Genomic DNA, 22,178 nt, shown 5'->3' on the forward strand with positions numbered 1-22,178 from the left:
AGACCATAGACCACCTCCACAAACTATGTCTACTGCAGTTCCTCGACCTGTCCACTAATAACTTACTGGAGGTTTGTACCTGGTTAATACAGTTTTAGAATAACCACCTCCAGACATAGACCACACTGTCTACTGCAGTTCCTTGACCTGTCTGCTAATAACTTACTGGAGGTTTGTACCTGGTTAATACAGTTTTAGAATAACCCACCTCCAGACATAGACCACCTCCACAAACTGTGTCTACTGCAGTTCCTTGACCTGTCCACTAATAACTTACTGGAGGTTTGTACCTGGTTAATACAGTTTTAGAATAACCACCTCCAGACCACAGACCACCTCCACAAACTGTGTCTACTGCAGTTCCTCGACTTGTCCTCTAATAACTTACTGGAGGTTTGTACCTGGTTAATACAGTTTTAGAATAACCACCTCCAGACCACAGACCACCTCCACAAACTGTGTCTACTGCAGTTCCTCGACCTGTTCTCTAATAACTTACCAGAGGTTTGTACCTCTATCATACAGTTTCAGTTCATTTGATGGACCCATCCAAACCAGTGCCTCACGACTAATATATTAAAGGACATGGTATGTGCTGTCTTATCTGTGGGAAAGTGCATATAAAAGATCCTTTTCTGCTTATGGAAAAATGTTCTGTGTTTCTTCTGAAGACATAGAATGTTTTAGTGACCAAATGTTTGACATCCAATAGCTAATGATTAATAAATCAATGTTGTCTAGTGACCCAATGTTTGACATCCAATAGCCGATGATTAATAAATCAATGTTGTCTAGTGACACAATGTTTGACATCCAATAGCTGATGATTAATAAATCAATGTTGTCTAGTGACCCAATGTTTGACATCCAATAGCCGATGATTAACAAATCCATGTTGTCTAGTGACCCAATGTTTGACATCCAATAGCCGATGCTTAATAAATCAATGTTGTCTAGTGACCCAATGTTTGACATCCAATAGCTGATGATTAATAAATCAATGTTGTCTAGTGACCCAATGTTTGACATCCAATAGCCGATGCTTAATAAATCAATGTTGTCTAGTGACCCAATGTTTAACATCCAATAGCTGATGATTAATAAATCAATGTTGTCTAGTCACCAAATGTGTGGCATACAATAGCTGATGATTAATAAATCAATGTTGTCTAGTGACCCAATGTTTGACATCCAATAGCTGATGATTAATAAATCAATGTTGTCTAGTCACCAAATGTGTGGCATCCAATAGCTGATGATTCATTAATGAGTGTGCTCTAGTGGTAGTGTCAACTTTTCACCTCTGTGTTGCAGTTTGCGGACGTCAGGAACCAGGTTCTTCTCGAGGCGTGTCTGTTACAGGACAACAGTATCAGCTCGCTGAGCAGTCTGCGCTCTCTCTGGCTCCCACTGTTGAGTCAACTAAATATGGAACAGAACAGGTGACACTTGACACAGTCTATTTCTGTATATGTCTTTGACAAAACTGGCCTACGCCAAAAGGTGCACTCAACACAGGCATGCCCTACAATAGCTTGCTCTGAACATGCACATTAAATTATTTCCCATGCAATGCAATCCAATCCAAGTCTCTCTCTCTCTCTCTCTCTCTCTCTCTCTCTCTCTCTCTCTCTCTCTCTCTCTCTCTCTCTCTCTCTCTCTCTCTCTCTTTTTCTCTCTCTCTCGTGAATACAAATATTTCTAAACTTTTGGGACACTAGATTAATTTTGACAAAAAAATCATGTGAAGGTTTACACAACATAAAATAATGTTCAAGTATGAAGGAATAAGTAGTATTTTTAAATGGGTATCACATCTGTGAATTACTGATATATCTACTAGGTAAATCTGGTAACATAAGTGCATAAAATTTGGCATGAACGATTATTTTATCGTTCTTTGGTTATGAAAACCCATTATCAACATAAACAACGGATCTTCATGCAAAAGCTGTAATCGTTCGTCAGAAATTAAAAAAAGACATGTTGGTTAATTTGATCACTGTTTTTGGCAGATAATAATAATAGATGATTACTGTGGCCCATTAACATTTTCATTTGTATCTGAACTACTGAAGAAAATCACACAAATGACATGTCGGTTGTCTAAAAAATTCAATTTTTATGCCCTGTGTCTTACATTTTTTTGTTTTTGTGCATGATACTTTTGATTCATTTATTTAACAACAGGCTCCTGATGTTAGACAGTGTAGTAACTAATGGTAATGATTTTTAAGTGGTAGAAATTAATTTGATGTAGAGCTTACAATTTCTACCTAGTTATAAATCAAGCTTTTTGTTGTTGTTGTCTTGTATATAAAATGATCTTGTTAATATTCTTACAGCCTTTGTGAAATTGAGTCTGTTGAAAACTGTATTATGTTGAAGGTGTTCAACATAAGAAACAACCAAATATTAGGTGAGTTATTTTAAACATGCCTGCTGTTTTGAATTATACTCATAAATAATATTTTTCAGTTTCGGTATGTATGTACGATTGGAGAAATATTTATATATCTATGGACAAAAATATTATATTTAATGGCTGTTTTGGGGATGTTTTTATACACCCATCATATTATGGTATGGCATTGTCCGTCCATCTGACTGTTAACATTTTTTTGTCCAGACCATATCTTGCATACAGATGCATACAGGACCATCAAACCTCACATGTAGGAACAACTTGGGATGGTGGTGTGTCATGTTCTATTACTAGGTCATTGTGACCTACTTTGCACATAACAGTAAATCCTTGTCCGGACTATATCTTGCATACAGGACCATCAAACCTCACATGTAGGAACAACTTGGGATGGTGGTGTGTCATGTTCTATTACTAGGTCATTGTGACCTACTTTGCACATAACAGTAAATCCTTGTCCGGACTATATCTTGCATACAGATGCATACAGGACCATCAAACCTCACATGTAGGAACAACTTGGGATGGTGGTGTGTCATGTTCTATTACTAGGTCATTGTGACCTACTTTGCACATAACAGTAAATCCTTGTCCAGATCACACTTGGTAATAAATATGTATTTTGTGCTGAGGTTATTAAACTGTCGTTCGTTTGTTCATTCATTCATCCATGCATCCATCCATTCATAATATCCATCATTACAGATGCTGATCACCTTCAAGAAATCGTCACTAAGTGCAAGTACTTAGAAGAACTCTATCTCCATGGTAACCCAATGACTGAGGAGCATATCAAAGGGTTGGTTTATTTTTCAAGTCTCAAGAAAAGCAAAGATTTAAATGTTGAAAAAATTATACATTACTGTATGTAATGCTACAGTACACAGCACAGTAGACATGATATCATATTTAATAAATAATAATAAGATTTCACTACAGGCTGTTTGAGCGCCACCTGCCCAGACAGAAGGTGTTGGATGGTAATTATTTAAACACCTGTTTACTGGTGGTAATTCATGATTTCACTACAGGCTGTTTGAGCGCCACCTTCCCAGACAGAAGGTGTTGGATGGTAATTATTTAAACACCTGTTTACTGGTGGTAATTCATGATTTCACTACAGGCTGTTTGAGCACCACTTGCCCCGACTGAAGGTGTTGGATGGTAATTATTTAAACACCAGTTTACTGATGGTAATTCATGATTTCACTACAGGCTGTTTGAGCACCACCTGCCCCGACTGAAGGTGTTGGATGGTAACCCAGTGGATCACGACTGTTCCACACCTCTCAGTACATCGAGCAACTTTGAGATGATGTGTCTCACCCAGATACAGACGAATGTCGACCTGCGCAATCACTTTGATGATGATTTAAGGTTGGTTACACTTCATCCCACAGGTTTAGTGTTAGAGCACTCGCCTGAAGGGCAGTGTTGGTTACACTTCAACCCACAGGTTTAGTGTTAGAGCACTCACCTGAAGGGCAGTGTTGGTTACACTTCAATCCACAGGTTTAGTGTTAGAGCACTCGCCTGAAGGGCAGTGTTGGTTACACTTCAACCCACAGGTTTAGTGTTAGAGCACTCGCCTGAAGGGCAGTGTTGGTTACACTTCAACCCACAGGTTTAGTGTTAGAGCACTCGCCTGAAGGGCAGTGTTGGTTACACTTCATCCCACAGGTTTAGTGTTAGAGCACTCGCCTGAAGGGTAGTGGGTTGCAGGATTGATCAGCCTCTATCGACTCAGGTTTTGTCCCATTCTAACCAGTGCCCCACCTTAAAAGCCACTGTATGTGCTGTCCTGCCTACATTAAAAATGTCCCTTGTTCTTTTTTAGTATGTGTATCCTCCCCATCTCTCTCTCTCTCTCTCTCTCTCTCTCTCTCTCTCGCGCTCTCTCTCGCGCTCTCTCTCTCTTCTGTGTGTCTCTCTTAACCAAGTGTTGAAATAACCATAAATTAGAAACTAAATGGCCATAGTTTCAAATAAATTGTGCTGAGGTGTCGTTAAAATAATATTCCTTTCTTTGACACTTTTCTTCTATTGGCTTTCATAATAGAAATATATATTTTCTAATAGCTTGTTCACTTGGATATGTAAGTCAAATCTTCTGTTTTAAAGTGCGTTGTGTACTTATAGTCTTAAAAACATTTGGTCTTCGTTCAGTTCAGCCAAATCGCTTCCTGCTCCCAACCAACTGGAGATGTGTGAGATTTATTTCCGCTACTGTGACAAGTCTTTCAAGATGGCCGTCGACCACCGGTATGCACACGAGTACGGGAACATCTCGATGAACATTCCCAAAGCCCCGCAGACACCGAGATCCGGCCAGACGCGATCAGTGAGGACGAAGAAGAAAGACGAACACGTCTTCCTTAATCCCAAAGATCTGTTTGAGAAGGCTCTCAAGTCAAGTTGTGACAGAGACCAGACAGAGATACAGCTAAACGAGAATCATTCGAATGCAGCAGATAAACCAGCGATGAGCAAACTAGACGCAGAAAGGTAAACGCTATGGGTGACGGTTTCATCAGTTTATTCAACAGTCGATTTGTAGTTCATGGTGGAATGACATTAAAGCCTTAGGTCTCACTACACAGATGTCATCTGCCATTGAAATCCATATTAATTTGCCTAACTTCAAATGAAGATTGCCAGTAGAACAGGTTCTCGTTGGCACTAACAACATACACCATTGCAAACATTACATTATATAAGCATTTATTTTCAATTTAAAATTGAGAATATTTCCATCTAATTTTTTGCTATATGACCACGTCTGACTGTAGTACCAGTTAGAACAGGTAGTTCAGGAACCGATTCACACCAGCCGCCTCTTCCACTATACACCATGTCCCCAAAAGGTCAATGCACAATATTACAAAATAACATGGGCAGAATCTGTCCAGAAGGCTTGCCATTGAAAAATAAAAATTGTTTTAATTCTTCTCCAATTACTAGAAATGAAGATGTGAACTACAACATATGTTACAATTAGGAACCATAGTGGACCGTGATGAATCCGGAAGTGAACTGTGTAGTGAGACCTTATAACATAATTTAATAATGCAAAATACAAACACAACAACGACTTTTAATAAACTCACAATCTCACCTCCACCTTATAAAATCATCTCTTAATGCAAAATACAAACAACTACAGTGTTAATAAACACGCAGTATTTTAGAAAGTGTTACCTCGGTGAGAAAGGTTGTAAAAAAAATGGTAAATTATTCCTTAATTGTTGAATGGCTCCTCATTGTCTTCTCATTCTCTAGATAAAGTGTCGGTATATTTGTTTAAATCAGGATGTTTGTCAAACAGAATTATTGCATGTAATTATTCAAATCTGTTCATCATGTACTGTGAAAAGAAATCTAGCAGAGTTTTCATAGTATATTTGTGAATTGTTGATGCTGGTGTATTACAAAGTTTTTCTTGTTTATTATTCACTCACAGACAAAGTGCTGCCAGCAAAATCCAGGCGGTCTACAAAGGATACTGTGTCCGAAGAGAAATCTCCAGATACACTGAACTGTGGACATCGGCAATGGTCATACAGGCAGCCTGGCGAGAATATTGGACGAGGCAAAAATTACAACACAGAACAGGACAAATGCGTGCTCCAAGAAAAGACAACTCCAGATTTTCAATGGAGCAAATGTTGATAATTGAAGAACTGAATCGTGCTGCAACTGTAATACAGGTACATATGTGACAAGAAACAACTAGATGATACTACCCAATAAGTAGTTTGTTAGCAAAACAAAATTAAACATTATATTGCTTGTTTATTTTCAAGATTTTAAAATAATTTTGTCTTTATTTAATTATGAGCTTTAACATATAAGAAACGTATGATCATTATATTAGGAAGGACATTAGCGTATCTCACCAGACCGTGGTGACATTAGCGTATCTCACCTGACTGTGGTGACATTAGCGTATCTCACCTGACCGTGGTGACATTAGCGTATCTCACCTGACCGTGGTGACATTAGCGTATCTCACCTGACCGTGGTGACATTAGCGTATCTCACCTGACCGTGGTGACATTAGCGTATCTCACCTGACCGTGGCGACATTAGCGTATCTCACCTTAGCGTATCTCACCTGACCGTGGTGACATTAGCGTATCTCACCTGACCGTGGTGACATTAGCGTATCTCACCTGACCGTGGTGACATTAGCGTATCTCACCTTAGCGTATCTTACCTGACTGTGATGACATTAGCGTATCTCACCTGACCGTGGTGACATTAGCGTATCTCACCTGACCGTGGTGACATTAGCGTATCTCACCTGACCGTGGTGACATTAGCATATCTCACCTGACCGTGGTGACTAATGAAACACTGCAACTAATACCTTTGTCTTTTAAATACAACTATATGTACTTATTAGTTTATTCTGGGGCGGGACGTAGCTCAGTGGTACAGCGCTTGCTCGATGCGTGCTCGGTCTGGGATCGATCCCCGTCGGTGGGCCCATTGGGCTATTTCTCGTCACAGCCAGTGCACCACGACTGGTATATCAAAGGCTGTGGTATGTGCTGTCCTGTCTGTGGGATGTGCATATAAAAGATCCCATGCTGCTAATCAGAAAGAGTAGCCCATGAAGTGGTGACAGCGGGTTTCCTCTCAATATCTGTGTGGTCCTTAACCATATGTCTGACGCCATATAACCGTAATTAAAATGTGTTGAGTGTGTCGTTAAATAAAACATTTCTTTCTTTCTTTTCTTATTAGTTTATTCTAGTCTATTGCTAACTTATAAAATATAGCATACATAACAACTAAGCATTAAAATTAAAAATATCATCTTCATAATAGTTTACCCGGATATTTTATTGAAGGGTGTCTACATATTAGCACTGAATAAATTTGAAAATAAGTGTATAAAAACCTTTTTACTGTTGTGAGCAGCAGTTCAGATCCCATGACATTCACTCACCCTGGATCTCTGTCTCGATTTGGACTATAAAAGAAATTCCACACCAAATTCAAATATCATTTAGTTCCTTGTATCAAGTACTTGAAATAATAGATCCAGAATTATCATGTTATTACTTGCAGGCCACATAACGTGGATTTATCATGTTATTACTTGCAGGCCACGTGGCGTGGATTTATCATGTTATTACTTGTAGGCTGCATGGTGTCGATTTATCATGTTATTACTTGCAGGCCGAGTGGTGTGGATTTATCATGTTATTACTTGCAGGCCACGTGGTGTGGATTTATCATGTTATTACTTGCAGGCCACGTGGCGTGGATTTATCATGTTATTACTTGCAGGCCGAGTGGTGTGGATTTATCATGTTATTATTTGCAGGCCACGTGGCGTGGATATATCATGTTATTACTTGCAGGCCACGTGGCGTGGATTTATCTTGTTATTACTTGTAGGCTGCATGGTGTCGATTTATCATGTTATTACTTGCAGGCCGCGTGACGTGGATTTATCATGTTATTACTTGCAGGCCACGTGACGTGGATTTATCATGTTATTACTTGCAGGCCGCGTGACGTGGATTTATCATGTTATTACTTGCAGGCTGAGTGGTGTGGATTTATCATGTTATTACTTGCAGGCCGCGTGACGTGGATTTATCATGTTATTACTTGCAGGCCGAGTGGTGTGGATTTATCATGTTATTACTTGCAGGCCGCGTGACGTGGATTTATCATGTTATTACTTGCAGGCTGAGTGGTGTGGATTTATCATGTTATTACTTGCAGGCCACGTGGCGTGGATTTATCATGTTATTAATTGCAGGCCGCGTGACGTGGATTTATCATTTTATTACTTGCAGGCCGAGTGGTGTGGATTTATCATGTTATTACTTGCAGGCCATGTGACGTGGATTTATCATGTTATTACTTGCAGACCGTGTGGCGTGGATTTATCATGTTATTACTTGCAGGCCGCGTGACGTGGATTTATCATGTTATTACTTGCAGGCTGAGTGGTGTGGATTTATCATGTTATTACTTGCAGGCCACGTGGCGTGGATTTATCATGTTATTAATTGCAGGCCGCGTGACGTGGATTTATCATTTTATTACTTGCAGGCCGAGTGGTGTGGATTTATCATGTTAGTACTTGCAGGCCACGTGGCGTGGATTTATCATGTTATTACTTGCAGGCCATGTGGCGTGGATTTATTATGTTATTACTTGCAGGCCGCGTGACATGGATTTATCATGTTATTACTTGCAGGCTGAGTGGTGTGGATTTACCATGTTATTACTTGCAGGCCACGTGGCGTGGATTTATCATGTTATTACTTGCAGGCCGAGCGGTGTGGATTTATCATGTTATTACTTGCAGGCCGAGTGGTGTGGATTTATCATGTTATTACTTGCAGGCCGTGTGGCATGGATTTATCATGTTATTACTTGCAGGCCGTGTGGCATGGATTTATCATGTTATTACTTGCAGGCCGAGTGGTGTGGATTTATCATGTTATTACTTGCAGGCCGTGTGGCATGGATTTATCATGTTATTACTTGCAGGCCGTTTGTGACGTGGATTTATCATATTACTTGCAGGCCGTGTGGCGTGGATTTATCATGTTATTACTTGCAGGCAGCGTGACGTGGATTTATCATGTTATTACTTGCAGGCCGAGCGGTGTGGATTTATCATGTTATTTCTTGCAGGCCACGTGTGGATTTATCATGTTATTACTTGCAGGCCGCATGACGTGGATTTATCATGTTATTACTTGCAGGCTGAGTGTTGTGGATTTATCATGTTATTACTTGCAGGCCACATGGCATGGATTTATCGTGTTATTACTTGCAGGCCATGTGGCATGGATTTATCATGTTATTACTTGCAGGCCACGTGGCATGGATTTATCATGTTATTACTTGCAGGCCACGTGGCGTGGATTTATCATGTTATTACTTGCAGGCCGCCTGGCGTGGATTTATCCTCCGTCTAAAGCTGTCAGCAGCGCTCGAGTTTGCGAGAATGCAACCTGACATGGACGACGACATTGACGAGTTTGATATGAGTGAATTCAACTTCGACGAGGTAACTATGGCAAACAAGATTATCTTTTGTTATTTATTTATTTATTTATTATTTATTTTTATTTTTTATTTTTTTTTTTTTTTTTTTTTATAAATAAATTGTGTAATTTATCTCATTTCTCCCTTTTCTATCACTCCTTTGATTTCCATCTTGTTTCTTTATAATTTGGCAAACCTTTTTTTTTCTTAACTTCTTTTGCTGTCCGCTTCCATATCACAGCTCTTGAAAACTGTTCAACCACAGGAAGTGCTTATCTGGTGACAATCTATGCCACATACCTGCAATTGCCCCATGACTGGTGTATCAAAGTCCATGGTATGTGCTATCCTGTTGTGGGATGTTCACAGTCTGGTCCTTTTTCAATGCTGATGAAACAATAAAAAATAATCTTAAGGCAGTGTTTAAATATTTGATTAAAATGCCCATAATAAAAGTATGTAATATCCTTAAATACTGAACTTCAGTGACATATTTTTGTCTTTGTCTATAGTACAGAAAGCCATTCTTTATTGTGTGTACAATAAAATTATACAAACAATTATAAAATTGTAAACACCTTACAAATGTATATCAGTTGAAAATCTTTATAGAACTATTACAATTTACCATATTTTCATCATTTTATTTGGTATTGTGTTATGATAATTATTAAATGTTTCAGGAAAGCCTGGAAAAAGGTTGGCGACCACCTGAAGTGCCACAGATACCTCAAAGGTAACTTTATATATAGCGCATTATAGACAAGTATGGAAAGAAGCACCAGTGTTGTAGCTACCCTCTCCCCCAATTTTGCCCCAAAGTAAGGAAAGCCAGACATATAAAACCTGTGAATTAGCCTCAGTTGTTCTTTCATACTTTGCCCCGCCTCCTCTGTCTATATCGGTGATTATAGTGAGAAGAGGACTTGGTATTTATTGTTGGTTCTCTATATCGGTGATTATAGTGAGAAGAGGACTTGGTATTTATTGTTGGTTCTCTATATCGGTGATTATAGTGAGAAGAGGACTTGGTATTTATTGTTGGTTCTCTATATCGGTGATTATAGTGAGAAGAGGACTTGGTATTTATTGTTGGTTCTCTATATCGGTGATTATAGTGAGAAGAGGACTTGGTATTTATTGTTGGTTCTCTATATCGGTGATTATAGTGAGAAGAGGACTTGGTATTTATTGTTGGTTCTCTATATCGGTGATTATAGTGAGAAGAGGACTTGGTATTTATTGTTGGTTCACTATATCGGTGATTATAGTGAGAAGAGGACTTGGTATTTATTGTTGGTTCTCTATATCGGTGATTATAGTGAGAAGAGGACTTGGTATTTATTGTTGGTTCTCTATATCGGTGATTATAGTGAGAAGAGGACTTGGTATTTATTGTTGGTTCTCTATATCGGTGATTATAGTGAGAAGAGGACTTGGTATTTATTGTTGGTTCTGAAGACTTGTATCACAATTTGTCATAATTATCAAATGTTTTACATCCAGTTATTAATTAATCAGTGTGCTCTACGTGGTGTCGTTACACAAAAACTAACTTTTACACCTTCTGGTTCAACCCCTTTACACCTTCTGGTTCAACCCCTTGACCCTTGAACTTAGGAGATACGGGAAGTTGTTGGGCCCAGTAGTGTTGCTTTATAAGTACAATGGGAATAATAGTTTCTGGCACGAGTCCTTTGTAGATGGGTTTTCTGACACAAATCTCAAGAAAATCAACCTACAAAAGGACAAGTGTCAGAAATATTTTCTATTTTCATATGTAGAATTATAGTGTAATTATTATAAAATTTACTGCATTTTATTTTTGAACTGTGACATCACTACCATGCTCACAGCTGAATTACATTGGAAGGAATGCATGCAGCGTTACATATTACGTGATGTAAAGTACTACCTTTAATTATGGAATGAATTAACAAACAGGTAGCTGTCTACCTCCTAAACGACGAGACCAATTAACCAATGAAAAGGGCATATTATAGTCACAGGGACATATGCTAGACAGTTTTTTCTAGCACAACTTTCTGGCACCTTTCTACTGGTTGACTGAACTTGAAAGCTTGTTATTCATTGATTTTTATCACAACACAAGTATTTTGTTTAATTCTTTAGCCATGCTGTACTTGGTAAACCGCCAATTGGTCGGAGAATGACCCCGGACATACCCCACCTTGACCTTCATCCCCCCGAGAAACCAAGACATGCTTGGCGTAATGCAGACTCGCCTCTGTCAGATATCAAAGGGAGACAACCGCGACCTCCATCGTCGAATCACAGCACAATATCACTTGATACCCCTCACTCAGTCCAGTCGAGGAAAGAAGAAAAATTGTCTGAGGAATGGTATACAGTCACTCACTTTTAAATGTAGTCTAGAAAATGTTTTTACTAAATTGTGATTAAGACATTTTTATGTGACATCTTGTTGACACATGATAGGTCAGGACACTTCCATTGATCATGATATAAGCATTTACATATCTCAAGATAGATTTAGGTCATCATACATTTTTTAAATAGGAAATGTAAGTTTTAGATAAAATTATACAGTGTTTTAAGAGCACCAGGTATGTTTATTTAAATGTTAACTTTATGATAAAGTAAAGTTAAAACCAGAACGAAAGTGTTTTGCCAAGTTGTAGTGAGGAGATACATGTAAGTTAACCTTTAACCAGAGTCGAAGACACTAGTAAAACTGCTTTTACTCAACTACACAGATGGATTGTCAAACTGAACATACAGTTCACTGCTATATACAGCGAATTAGGTATTCACTTGAATGTATTTCTAACTGTGTTTACTCAAATCTAGTATGATGCACATTCTACCACGTGCTAGACAATTGAGGGGAGGAGTGAATAACTGTGTTCCTAACTTGGATTATGGGGAGCCATGTCAGATATTTCCATATTGATACCATATATAGATGAACAGGCTAAAGGGAGCTAAAATTACTCCTAGTCTCAAGGGAGTGATGGGGAGTGAGCGTGTTAGCTCCCCTAAACACTGAGGTGTGTAGTGACACCATGATACGTTCTTAAGCATGTGTAAACAGGACAACCAAGAACCTACCCGATATGGACATATTTAATAAAATAAATATACTTGATATGGCAGCTGACTCAACTACTTGATGATTGTTGTTCTATGTTTTCAATATATGTTTTATTGTTTGTGTTTCAGGGGATTTCACAACACTCGTACTGCAGCACTTATGATGCAGAGAGCTAAGAAAATGAAATACAACGCCGACAGACGGAAGAAGATAAACCGATTAGGTAATTGTAAAAATCCAAATACAGTGAAATGTCGTCATGCTCTCGATGTGTTAGCTCAGTGTTGAGAAATTGCATCTTTTCACCAAAAACTGCTGTTTACCTTCACCCACTGCTACCTCAGGCTACTTGGTCGAGTCCTGTCAACATGGAGATAACGATTTATAATAGTTCTGAATGTTATCTTAGTAAGACATTAATAATATGAAAGTGAATAATGATACCACACTAGAACTAGACTAGAATAGTTTCTGAAAGAGACGGTTGTATTTTAGTGTATCAACTATAGAAATATAAGTGTTTGTGATTGGGTATCGTAGCAAAATGTAATACCAATTTATAAAATTCTATTTCTTTTAGATCTTTTAAACAAGTGTTCCTTTTCTTTCTTTTTTTTACAGCTGGCAGTACTTATGCCATTTACAAACATGAACATTTTAAAGTGTTCCTGTATTAATAATTACAATAATTATATTGTTTTCAGACCCACACCAGCGTTTGGCTTTGTTTCGGAAGTTGGAGGAGACCACCAAGTTGAACCCGGTCCGTGTTCCTGCCAGGAAGGTTTTGCCAAGGAAGGAATATTTCCAAGGTATGTCGGTCACAGGAATTATCATCATGGAGTATTTCTCAAGTTATGGAGGCTCTACAAAACTGTATGACCTTTAAAGTCTGTTCCAGAATAGATCACATGACATTGTGTGGAGGGAGTGTGTTGAGATGAGACATTGTGATTATTATTTTATGCATCTTTTCACCCTCTGTATGCATGGGAAAATTAAATTTTATTGTGTGGGTGGGAGTATATAAAACAATTGCCTGATGCCTCCAAGTGATAAATTCTGTTATAGTCCTGAGATCATGACATCAAAATCTTAATATTTAATTTAATCAGTTACAATCATAAATGTTACAGTTGTCAGGATGGGGAGAGGAGAGCGATTTCATTTGCTAAACTATACATTAGTATCATAAATGAACTGTCTTTCTTACTAATGATTAATTCTTTAATTCAATTCAGTTATTCTGTATCAGATGACTGCTAAAATATGTTTACAAATAATAATTATAATAATAATATTTAATTGAAAAATAGCAGTCACAAAAACAAGTGATCATTGTTTTTTGTTATTTTATATGTTTAAGCTAAAGGTGAATTGATTGAGCAACAGAATGTCCACAAACAGCAGGAGATTGTCACCCGAGTTCACCGGACCTACGAATGGCTTCACACTCAGGTTGGCAGTCTAGACATGGACTCTACTAGGTAAGTAACTCGAGTTCACCAGACCTACGAATGGCTTCACGCTCAGGTTGGCAGTCTAGACATGGACTCTACTAGGTAAGTAACCCGAGTTCACCGGACCTACGAATGGCTTCACACTCAGGTTGGCAGTCTAGACATGGACTCTACTAGGTAAGTAACCCGAGTTCACCGGACCTACGAATGGCTTCACGCTCAGGTTGGCAGTCTAGACATGGACTCTACTAGGTAAGTAACCCGAGTTCACCGGACCTACGAATGGCTTCACGCTCAGGTTGGCAGTCTAGACATGGACTCTACTAGGTAAGTAACCCGAGTTCACCGGACCTACGAATGGCTTCACGCTCAGGTTGGCAGTCTAGACATGGACTCTACTAGGTAAGTAACCCGAGTTCACCGGACCTACGAATGGCTTCACGCTCAGGTTGGCAGTCTAGACATGGACTCTACTAGATAAGTAACCCGAGTTCACCGGACCTACGAATGGCTTCACGCTCAGGTTGGCAGTCAGGTTGGCAGTCTAGACATGGACTCTACTAGGTAAGTAACCCGAGTTCACCGGACCTACGAATGGCTTCACGCTCAGGTTGGCAGTCTAGACATGGACTCTACTAGGTAAGTAACCCGGGTTCACCGGACCTACGAATGGCTTCACGCTCAGGTTGGCAGTCTAGACATGGACTCTACTAGGTAAGTAACCCGAGTTCACCGGACCTACGAATGGCTTCACGCTCAGGTTGGCAGTCTAGACATGGACTCTACTAGGTAAGTAACCCGAGTTCACCGGACCTACGAATGGCTTCACGCTCAGGTTGGCAGTCTAGACATGGACTCTACTAGGTAAGTAACCCGAGTTCACCGGACCTACGAATGGCTTCACGCTCAGGTTGGCAGTCTAGACATGGACTCTACTAGGTAAGTAACCCGAGTTCACCGGACCTACGAATGGCTTCACGCTCAGGTTGGCAGTCTAGACATGGACTCTACTAGGTAAGTAACCAGAGTTCACCGGACCTACGAATGGCTTCACGCTCAGGTTGGCAGTCTAGACATGGACTCTACTAGGTAAGTAACCCGGGTTCACCGGACCTACGAATGGCTTCACACTCAGGTTGGCAGTCTAGACATGGACTCTACTAGGTAAGTAACCCGAGTTCACCAGACCTACGAATGGCTTCACGCTCAGGTTGGCAGTCTAGACATGGACTCTACTAGGTAAGTAACCCGAGTTCACCGGACCTACGAATGGCTTCACGCTCAGGTTGGCAGTCTAGACATGGACTCTACTAGGTAAGTAACCCGAGTTCACCGGACCTACGAATGGCTTCACGCTCAGGTTGGCAGTCTAGACATGGACTCTACTAGGTAAGTAACCCGAGTTCACCGGACCTACGAATGGCTTCACACTCAGGTTGGCAGTCTAGACATGGACTCTACTAGGTAAGTAACCCGAGTTCACCGGACCTACGAATGGCTTCACGCTCAGGTTGGCAGTCTAGACATGGACTCTACTAGGTAAGTAACCCGGGTTCACCGGACCTACGAATGGCTTCACACTCAGGTTGGCAGTCTAGACATGGACTCTACTAGGTAAGTAACCCGAGTTCACCAGACCTACGAATGGCTTCACGCTCAGGTTGGCAGTCTAGACATGGACTCTACTAGGTAAGTAACCCGAGTTCACCGGACCTACGAATGGCTTCACGCTCAGGTTGGCAGTCTAGACATGGACTCTACTAGGTAAGTAACCCGAGTTCACCGGACCTACGAATGGCTTCACACTCAGGTTGGCAGTCTAGACATGAACTCTACTAGGTAAGTAACCCGAGTTCACCGGACCTACGAATGGCTTCACACTCAGGTTGGCAGTCTAGACATGGACTCTACTAGGTAAGTAACCCGAGTTCACCGGACCTACGAATGGCTTCACGCTCAGGTTGGCAGTCTAGACATGGACTCTACTAGGTAAGTAACCCGAGTTCACCGGACCTACAAATGGCTTCACGCTCAGGTTGGCAGTCTAGACATGAACTCTACTAGGTAAGTAACCCGAGTTCACCGGACCTACGAATGGCTTCACACTCAGGTTGGCAGTCTAGACATGAACTCTACTAGGTAAGTAGAATCACAGATGCCATCTTTGTCAATCACTATTAATTTATTATGGAACTAGAAGACAGATAGGTGTACTTATTTGTTGAGCATACCAGGTTGTATTATGTAGCACTCTCATTTTTCATTCTAAAGATGATTTTGGAATATCGGTGATATTTCACTTCAGAATCATTGATAGTCTGCTACGCTCAAAATTGATTTTTGTGATAAGATAGAAAATAGATGAAGATCTATTATGTTCTCCTTCCTATTGCATTTATACGGTAAAACATGTGATCTGTTTACTACATCAGGTTTGTCTGTTTGTTTTCAGTAATGTACAAGGAATGTCTGCTTCAGTAATGTACAAGGAATGTCTGTTTGTTTTCAGTAATGTACAAGGAATGTCTGTTTGTTTTCAGTAATGTACAAAGAATGTTTGTTTTCAGTAATATACAAGGAATGTTTGTGTTCAGTAATGTACAAAGAATGTCTGTTTTCAGTAATGTACAAGGAATGTCTATGTTTTCAGTAATTTACAAGGAATGTCTGTTTTCAGTAATGTACAAAGAATGTTTGTTTTCAGTAATGTACAAGGAATGTTTGTTTTCAGTCATGTACAAGGAATGTCTCTTTGTTTTCAGTAATGTACAAGGAATGTCTCTTTGTTTTCAGTAATATACAAGGAATGTCTGTTTTCAGTAATGTACAAGGAATGTTTGTTTTCAGTAATGTACAAAGAATGTCTGTTTGTTTTCAGTAATGTACAAGGAATGTTTGTGTTAAGGAATGTCTGTTTTCAGTAATGTACAAAGAATCTCTTTGTTTTCAGTAATGTACAAGGAATATGTCTCTTTGTTTTCAGTAATGTACATGGAATGTCGCTTTGTTTTCAGTAATGTACAAGGAATGTGTTTGTTTTCAGTAATGTACAAGGAATGTTTGTTTTCAGTAATGTACAAGGAATGTTTGTTTGTTTTCAGTAATGTACAAGGAATGTTTGTTTTCAGTAATGTACAAGGAATGTCTGTTTGTTTTCAGTAATGTACAAGGAATGTTTGTTTTCAGTAATGTACAAGGAATGTTTGTTTTTAGTAATGTACAAAGAATGTCTGTTTGTTTTCAGTAATGTACAAGGAAAGTTTGTTTTCAGTAATGTACAAGGAATGTTTGTTTTTAGTAATGTACAAAGAATGTCTGTTTGTTTTCAGTAATGTACAAGGAATGTGTTTGTTTTCAGTAATGTACAAGGAATGTTTGTTTTCAGTAATGTACAAAGAATGTTTGTTTTCAGTAATGTACAAGGAATGTCTCTTTGTTTTCAGTAATGTACAAGGAATGTGTTTGTTTTCAGTAATGTACAAGGAATGTTTGTTTTCAGTAATGTACAAGGAATGTTTGTTTGTTTTCAGTAATGTACAAGGAATGTTTGTTTTCAGTAATGTACAAGGAATGTCTGTTTGTTTTCAGTAATGTACAAGGAATGTTTGTTTTCAGTAATGTACAAGGAATGTTTGTTTTTAGTAATGTACAAAGAATGTCTGTTTGTTTTCAGTAATGTACAAGGAAAGTTTGTTTTCAGTAATGTACAAGGAATGTTTGTTTTTAGTAATGTACAAAGAATGTCTGTTTGTTTTCAGTAATGTACAAGGAATGTGTTTGTTTTCAGTAATGTACAAGGAATGTTTGTTTTCAGTAATGTACAAAGAATGTTTGTTTTCAGTAATGTACAAGGAATGTCTCTTTGTTTTCAGTAATGTACAAGGAATGTGTTTGTTTTCAGTAAAGTACAAGGAATGTTTGTTTTCAGTAATGTACAAAGAATGTTTGTTTGTTTTCAGTAATGTACAAGAGATGTCTGTTTGTTTTCAGTAATGTACAAGGAATGTCTGTTTGTTTTCAGTAAAGTACAAGGAATGTCCTCTTTTGGAAGTGAAAGCAGTTTGCCAAGGATCAGTTCTGATGTACTGGCTGGTAACAGAATGTATTTAGTGGTCAGTATTTAGTGTGAATATTTATTAACGTCTGTATATATCAGCTGGTATTTTATTTTTGCCTCTTTTTTTCTTTTCTTTTTTTTGTTATACTGTTCACAAAGATAGGATAGTAAATAAACACGAATCCAGTTTAGTTGTATTCTGGTCTAATATGAGAGAATTAACTCACTACCACAAATGTCTGTTAGTGGATTCTTTGAAGTCACAGGATTAAATCTTTTAAAAGTTGGTCTTAAACTGCATGAGGTTTGTTTGTAGTGGGTTATAGCCTATATAGTCCTTCCCAGCAGTGAATGTTGTTTTCTTACCATGGTACGCATTACAATATATTTATTTCTGAACCGATTGTTTTTTAAATTGCACCCAGAAATAGTGTTTTTTGTTATTTCCAAAAACACTTCTATATTACTTTTTCTGTGAAATTATTTATAAAAAAAACCAGTGTTCATGGAGTCTGGGAAGGACTATATACAGATCTGGTCATGTTTCAGTTAGTTTTGTGGACATGTTACAACATTTTCAGTATCATAAGGAATCTGTCTTCTGTAGGACCTGATGTGACTATGAGAGTGGTAACAGTTTTGTTGGTTTGGTTTCAGTGTCACATACTATCGGTCTTGTATTAGATATGGTGTGACTATGAGAGTGGTAAACGTTTTGTTGGTTTGGTTTCAGTGTCACAAACTATCGGTCTTGTATTAGACCTGGTGTGACTATGAGAGTGGTAACAGTTTTGTTGTTTTGGTTTCAGTGTCACAAACTATTGGTCTTGTATTAGATCTGGTGTGACTATGAGAGTGGTAACAGTTTTGTTGGTTTGGTTTCAGTGTCACAAACTATCGGTCTTGTATTAGATCTGGTGTGACTATGAGAGTGGTAACAGTTTTGTTGTTTTGGTTTCAGTGTCACACACTATCGGTCTTGTATTAGATCTGGTGTGACTATGAGAGTGGTAACAGTTTTGGATTGGTTTTTTTCAGAAGAGCCCTATTTCCATTGGTCCTAACGACAGTGCTAGTGTCACGGAGACAAATCAGAGAAGACGTTACTCGCTGGGAGAGAATCCACATGTGTCTGGTACATAGTTATATAGGGGTCATCATACAACATGGCAATAAAATTAATAAATATATATATATATATTTTTAATCCACATTGGCGAGGTTGCTGGGAGTGCACACACCTACCTCCAGATTTCAAAGTACCACGGAACACTTCCGTATATTATTCATGTTAGTATACTTTGGAATAGGATGCTCAATTAGAAAGGAATGTTTTTAAAAGTTCATCTTTTAGCAACCAGAAGGGTGTTCATATTTATGCGAATAAGGCAGATGTGTTTAAACACATGGGCCGATCCATTAAAGGTTTAGAGGGATTCTGAATTCCAAAAATAATGTAACTTAAATAGTCCTTTATCTCGTAACGTCAGTGGAAATGTAGCATATGTAAATGTACCCATTATAACTTTTTGAAACTGCATAATTTCAAAATAAATGTATGATGTGAAATGTACATTTAAGATGTGGAACATAAGTTTAAGATGTAAAATGTAAACTTCGAGTATCAAAGGAAAACATAAGATGTAAAATGTAAAGTTAAGATGTGAAACAAACTTAAAATATAAAATGTAAGTTTCAGGCATTAAAGGTAAACTTCAGATGTGAAATGTAAACTTCAGATGTGAAATGTAAACTTGTGATGTGAAATGTAACCTAAGATGTGAATGACAGTGTTGTTCCTGTCTTGCAGGTCACAGCACTCACCTCCCACAGATTACGACTCACTCGGCGGGAAGCAAAGAAAAAGACAAAATGTCTTGGCGAAGGAAACCAGTCGATTCAGACGTTGGGTGGGGTGGGGGCCGGAAACGGAAAGGAGCCAAGTGACAACAGAGATAATCTTCAGTCAATACTGAGCTTACTGAACTAAAATTTATTTATTTATATTTATAAACGAATACTGCAGATCTATGTGACTGTATTAACTTGGGAGAGTTGTACCGGTAACCAGTTGACATCAGTTACAAACCAGACTTTCATACTTTTCAATTAAGTATGTGTTAAACACACACCAAACTGCATTTTAAATCTTATGTTTAATTATTAGGCTTGAAATATAAAACGTTTTGTACATTATATAATTGGGACCAGATGTTTGTCATTTGTGGCTCCATGCTATTTCTGTTCACGTTTTACTTAAAATTCTGCATTTTCTTCCTCATTTTAACATGTTGTTATGATTCTTAGACTAGCCACAGTTTAAAACTGTTCTGCCATTTTGATATCGTCAGTATTATTTATAGTGTGGTGAAGCACTGATATGTATATTATGAGTAATGTGTTGCAATGGATTTTGTGAATATTTTGTGTGTGAACTGCATTGTGGAAGTGCTTGTAAGCTTAATGTTGTATAAAATTAATTAATCTTGTACTGGACATGGGAGGGATAATTATAGTTCTGTGGTAGATGTCCACATTGATGTGTCAAATGATTCATTCACCTTTGTCAGTTTTCGGTAGTATCCCATTCCAACCAACCAGTGTGCCACATCTGGTCATGTCAGTACACTGTGTTGAGCTTCTAACACAAGTATCACAGTAAGCATAGTCTGGTAACCCATATACAACGTAAAAAACCGCAGAATCGTCAAAACTCTGGTGCGTGCCGAACGGTCATGTCAGGACACTGTGCTGATCCTCTCAAACACACATCGCAGTAAGCATTGTATCTGCTAACCCACACCTGTAGGTTAGCACAAAATACAGGCCTGGTAACCTGTACAGTGTAGGTTAGCACAAAATACAGGCCTGGTAACCTGTACACCTGTAGGTTAGCACAAAATACAGGCCTGGTAACCTGTACACCTGCACAAAATACAGGCCTGGTAACCTGTACACCTGTAGGTTAGCACAAAATACAGGCCTGGTAACCTGTACACCTGTAGGTTAGCACAAAATACAGGCCTGGTAACCTGTACAGTGTAGGTTAGCACAAAATACAGGCCTGGTAACCTGTACAGTGTAGGTTAGCACAAAATACAGGCCTGGTAACCTGTACAGTGTAGGTTAGCACAAAATACAGGCCTGGTAACCTGTACACCTGTAGGTTAGCACAAAATACAGGCCTGGTAACCTGTACACCTGTAGGTTAGCACAAAATACAGGCCTGGTAACCAGTACAGTGTAGGTTAGCACAAAATACAGGCCTGGTAACCTGTACAGTGTAGGTTAGCACAAAATACAGGCCTGGTAACCTGTACAGTGTAGGTTAGCACAAAATACAGGCCTGGTAACCTGTACACCTGTAGGTTAGCACAAAATACAGGCCTGGTAACCTGTACAGTGTAGGTTAGCACAAAATACAGGCCTGGTAACCTGTACACCTGTAGGTTAGCACAAAATACAGGCCTAGTAACCTGTACAGTGTAGGTTACGACATACTTGTCAAGTATTCCGATTGTTTTCATTATTAAAGCCCTTCCCAGACACATTGTCCAATGATTTGGTATCCATTCACATCAGTGTTTTAATTCACTTGATACTTGTGTATTTATCGTATAATTATTTGAATAAAACAATTGATCAAAGTGTATCAGGTGTTTTTGTTGAACTTGATTTTATCAGGAACGAAGTTCTGTGCTCGACTTTATTGACATGTCATAACGTTGTGGTGTCCATAACAACTGTTATCAACTTATTTTGATGAGTGAATTATAGACATTAGAACAACCAAGAATCCACCGGATATATACTAACATTAATATGTTACGCAAGAAAGTGTAAGTTTCAACCAAAAATAGGCCTATTGTGTACTGTTTTTAGAGAACTATGTGCCTTTAATGTATTAGCATCTAAGTAAGCAGCTAAGTAAGACATTACTGGGTATCACCAGTTGGTTGTGTAGTGAATGTAGTTTAAAACGCCCGGTTACAGGAGCATTCAGCCTGCTAGTCTAAAGGAAGAAATATGTATTATTTATTGACACACTCAGCACATTTTTATTTACAGTTATATGGTGTCAGACATATAGTTTAGGACCACGCAAATAATGACAGGTAAAACCTGCCGCCGCCATGC

The 22,178-nt window shown here is 38.7% G+C and overlaps 1 protein-coding gene across 1 annotated transcript in view; it reads left to right on the top strand.

Annotated features, from left to right (window-relative positions):
- LOC121381799 (leucine-rich repeat and IQ domain-containing protein 1-like) overlaps positions 1–21,693 on the top strand; it is a 44,311-nt gene extending 22,618 nt beyond the window's left edge. The window contains exons 10-25 of the mRNA XM_041511155.1: positions 310–393; positions 1,315–1,442; positions 2,346–2,419; positions 3,131–3,224; positions 3,641–3,802; positions 4,592–4,930; positions 5,886–6,132; positions 9,348–9,470; positions 10,132–10,184; positions 11,582–11,812; positions 12,653–12,747; positions 13,229–13,336; positions 13,891–14,011; positions 18,006–18,096; positions 19,080–19,176; positions 19,852–21,693. Of these exons, the coding sequence (XP_041367089.1) occupies positions 310–393; positions 1,315–1,442; positions 2,346–2,419; positions 3,131–3,224; positions 3,641–3,802; positions 4,592–4,930; positions 5,886–6,132; positions 9,348–9,470; positions 10,132–10,184; positions 11,582–11,812; positions 12,653–12,747; positions 13,229–13,336; positions 13,891–14,011; positions 18,006–18,096; positions 19,080–19,176; positions 19,852–19,988 (2,184 nt within the window). The 3' untranslated portion in view covers positions 19,989–21,693. The remainder of the gene's footprint in view (positions 1–309; positions 394–1,314; positions 1,443–2,345; positions 2,420–3,130; positions 3,225–3,640; positions 3,803–4,591; positions 4,931–5,885; positions 6,133–9,347; positions 9,471–10,131; positions 10,185–11,581; positions 11,813–12,652; positions 12,748–13,228; positions 13,337–13,890; positions 14,012–18,005; positions 18,097–19,079; positions 19,177–19,851) is intronic.
- Positions 21,694–22,178: the final 485 nt, after the last annotated feature.

This window comes from Gigantopelta aegis, chromosome 9 (genome assembly GCF_016097555.1).
Source record: "Gigantopelta aegis isolate Gae_Host chromosome 9, Gae_host_genome, whole genome shotgun sequence".
NCBI lineage: Eukaryota > Metazoa > Mollusca > Gastropoda > Neomphalida > Peltospiridae > Gigantopelta > Gigantopelta aegis.